Source organism: Tupaia chinensis, unplaced genomic scaffold (assembly GCF_000334495.1).
Source record: "Tupaia chinensis unplaced genomic scaffold, TupChi_1.0 Scaffold000067_1, whole genome shotgun sequence".
Classification (NCBI taxonomy): Eukaryota; Metazoa; Chordata; class Mammalia; order Scandentia; family Tupaiidae; genus Tupaia; species Tupaia belangeri.
The window spans coordinates 2,717,523-2,720,844 of NW_006159526.1; the positions used below are offsets into that span (position 1 = coordinate 2,717,523).

The following is a 3,322-nucleotide window of genomic DNA, read 5'->3' on the forward strand; positions in this document are numbered from 1 at the left end:
CCCAGGGGGGATGGCCACGCCGCAATCCCTTCTCCTCCATTCTCCTCTCAGGATCTTGGGCACGCACGCACACGCACCTGGCGTGAGTTTAAGCCACCGGGTCCGGGACTCGAACTGCAGTCGACTACATGGGAGTCCAGCGGCATAGCCATTACGCCAACTATTCATCCCCAGGCTTTTTTGTTTTAAATCCCAGCCTCCTCCAGGTTTTTGGACCCCGTGGCTGCATTTCTCACGGTGCTGTCACACGATGGCCGGCAGATAGGAAGCATGGCGTGTGTCAGACACTCCTCCAGCACTGCTATCAGTTTACCTAATCCATGCAGCAATTCGTGGACTGGGTGCTAATTATCCGCATTTCACAAAAGAGGAAACTGAGGCATGGAGTTGCGAAATGACTAGCCCAAAGTCACATAGCTGCTGAGCAGTGGAGCTGGGATTCGAACCCACTCTGCCACCAAGTGGTGTTGAGTGATGCCTTAGGGCTTGACCTAACCCCTCTGCTCCTCCCACAGCCCAGCCCCAGAACCACGCTGAGGCACAGGACGTCATGCTCAGCCTGGAGCCTGTGCCCGTGGCCCGCTGCGTTTCCACGGGGGGACGCCCACCCGCCCGAATCTCCTGGTTCTCACCCCTGGACGGGGAGGCCAGAGAGACCCAAGTGGCAGGGCCTGTGCCTGGCACAGTCCCCGCCCCCAGCCGCTTCACTTTGGCACCCACGGGTCAAGACAATGGTGTCAAGGTCACCTGCAAAGTGGAACACGAGAGCTTCAAGGAGCCCGCCCTGCTTCCCGTGACCCTCTCTGTGCGCTGTGAGTACACAGGAGGTGACCATGCGCCCCCCGCCCCCATACTATCTACACTGGCTTCTCTAGGGCACTGTCTTCACTGACCCTGAATGTTGTCTTCATTGGTTCCCCTGGATCAAATTCAGCACTGCCCTCCTGCCTGTTATCTACACTGGCTGCCATGGACAGCATCTATACACCTTCCCTCACAGTCTACACTGGCTCCACTAGGCTCTGGCCATGTTGTCCCCTATCAGCGATCATCTGGAATAGTTTGGCAAGAGCCACTCTAAGATGTGTCTTCCCCATTCTGCTTCCAGTGGTCTTTGGTAACTTGAAATCAACTGTGGAGGAGTATTTACACCAAGGAAATTGGCAAACACTGCAAGTCAGGGCTTGCCTTCCTTCTTCCCTCCTGAGAGTTGGGTACCAGCAGACAGCTGCCCCAGTATCTCTCCTAGCTCCATGGGCTCCAGTAGATGCTACTCCCTGGCTGTCTGGGCCATGGCTATGCCTAACTCAACAGTGTCTACATACCTTCCCACACTATCTGCATTGGCTTCCCCGAGCACTGTCTATATTGTCTCCCCTGGGGTCTCTACACCAACCCCCAAACCCCAGTATTATTTATGCAGGCCTCACGGGACCTCGTTGACTTGACGTCTCTCGACTGGCTCTACTGGCTCTTCCAGAAACTGCCTGTCTTGACACCCCTTAGTATCACCCAGCTCCCCACACCCTTCACACAGACCCTGTCAAAGGTAGTCATGCACCACCGGATGGCACTTCTGTCGCCATGGCCGGTGAACAGTGCTCCCATGTGACCACGGTCACTGTACCGTGTAGTTGAGGTGTGTGGCAGGTGACAGCTCCTGGTTGGTGTCAGTGTACTCTGTGATGTCACACAAGATCACCCCACGACACAGCGTGGCCCATCATTAAGCAACACATGACTGGATTAACCTTCCAGGCTCTTCTAATCCCTGCCTGAACTTGCCCCACACCCCGACTCAGCGATAGCTGCACTAGTTCTGCAGGCAGTGCCTCATTCACATGGATTCCTGAAGCCTGGTCTACACTGGCTCCCTAACACACCTGCACATCAGCTCTACTGGCTCCGTCAGGCCCCATCCGCACTGAAAAATAATTCCCTCAATGTGACCCATGCGCTTTCCCGGGACAGTGTCTAAACCAGCCTCGGCAGTCGCAACCTGGACTGACTGGCCCAGTTTGCCAGCCCACCCCACTTCCCTAGGGCGCCCATCTGTCCCCCTGGAATTCCCCCCTCTCTAAACCAGTGTCCCCCAATTCTCTCTAGACCCCCCAGAGGTCTCCGTCTCCGGCTATGACGACAACTGGTACCTGGGCCGAAGCGAGGCCACCCTGAACTGTGACGTTCGCAGTAACCCAGAGCCCACGGGCTATGACTGGAGCACGTGAGTCCAACTGTCCAGACCCCTGGGCCTGGTGGGGAGGGGCTGGGCCTGGACTCCTGGGCCTGGGGTGAGGGGCTGGGCCTGGACTACTGGGTCTAAGGGCGGCAGACACTGGAGGCCTAGACCGCTGGGCCTGGGGAGGAGGGGCTCGGGCTGGGGCTGGGCCCTTGGGTCCTCTACAGGGTGGAGGCTGACAGTGTGGCAGAGTTGCTTGTCAGGGGTGTCTTAGGGCCCAAGCGCCATGTCATCATGTCTGGGCCATGCCCCTTCCAATCCCGGCATCACCCTCACCAGCCCCCTCCCCCCACTCCCCAGGACGTCTGGCGTCTTCCCGGCCTCCGCAGTAGCTCAGGGGCCCCAGCTGATCATCCACTCGGTGGACAGGCTGGGCAACACCATCTTCATCTGCACCGTCACCAATGCCGTGGGCACAGGCCGCGCGGAGCAGGTCGTCCTGGTCCGAGGTAAGCAGGTCTTGGGAGCTGCATGGGAAGCCCCGGCTGTGCTGCCCCCATTGTCCTCCTGGCCGGGTTCTAGGCTGTGTTGGGGGAGGCCGTGCCGCCGACCTGAGGAGGGATTCAGATCCGCCTGGCTGGCCAGGAAGAGGGTGGTGTGGCCTGTCCCTCTTGCCCTCAGGTCAGGATCTGGACTGGGGTGACAGAGTAGGTGCTGGCAGAGGGGCTGGAGGTTGAGGCCTGTGCTGGGGTTTCCTAGAACACAGAGGCCTGGGAAGGGCTTTCCGGGGGGACCCAAGGAAGCCACCAGGGCCTCAGTTTGTGAAGGACACACACCCACAGAATCACCGCTTTGGGCCACGGGCCACACAAAATTGCCAAGAGACACACAGTACCCACCCCCACTCAGAAACAGGCCCCACGACAGGCACCCAGCCAGGCCCCGATGGAAGTGGGACAAAGACACGCTGCAGAGCCACCCACGAGGGGCCCAGAAAGTGTCAAAAATGCATGTGATGAAAAAACTACACATGGATTCAAACATTTCTATACCAAAATAAACTCATGCTTTTTTAAAAAAGAATTATTTATTGGGACCAGCAGTTAGCGTAATGGCTATGTCGCTGGACTCCCATGAAGTTGA

The 3,322-nt window shown here is 57.9% G+C and overlaps 1 protein-coding gene across 1 annotated transcript in view; it reads left to right on the forward strand.

Moving 5' to 3' along the window:
• Positions 1 to 3,322, forward strand: part of NECTIN2 (nectin cell adhesion molecule 2) — a gene marked incomplete at its 5' end in the record, with an annotated part of 31,583 nt that overhangs the window by 21,182 nt on the left and 7,079 nt on the right. The window contains 3 exon segments of the mRNA XM_014582975.1: positions 516 to 812; positions 2,107 to 2,224; positions 2,540 to 2,688. Coding sequence (XP_014438461.1) covers positions 516 to 812; positions 2,107 to 2,224; positions 2,540 to 2,688 — 564 coding nt within the window.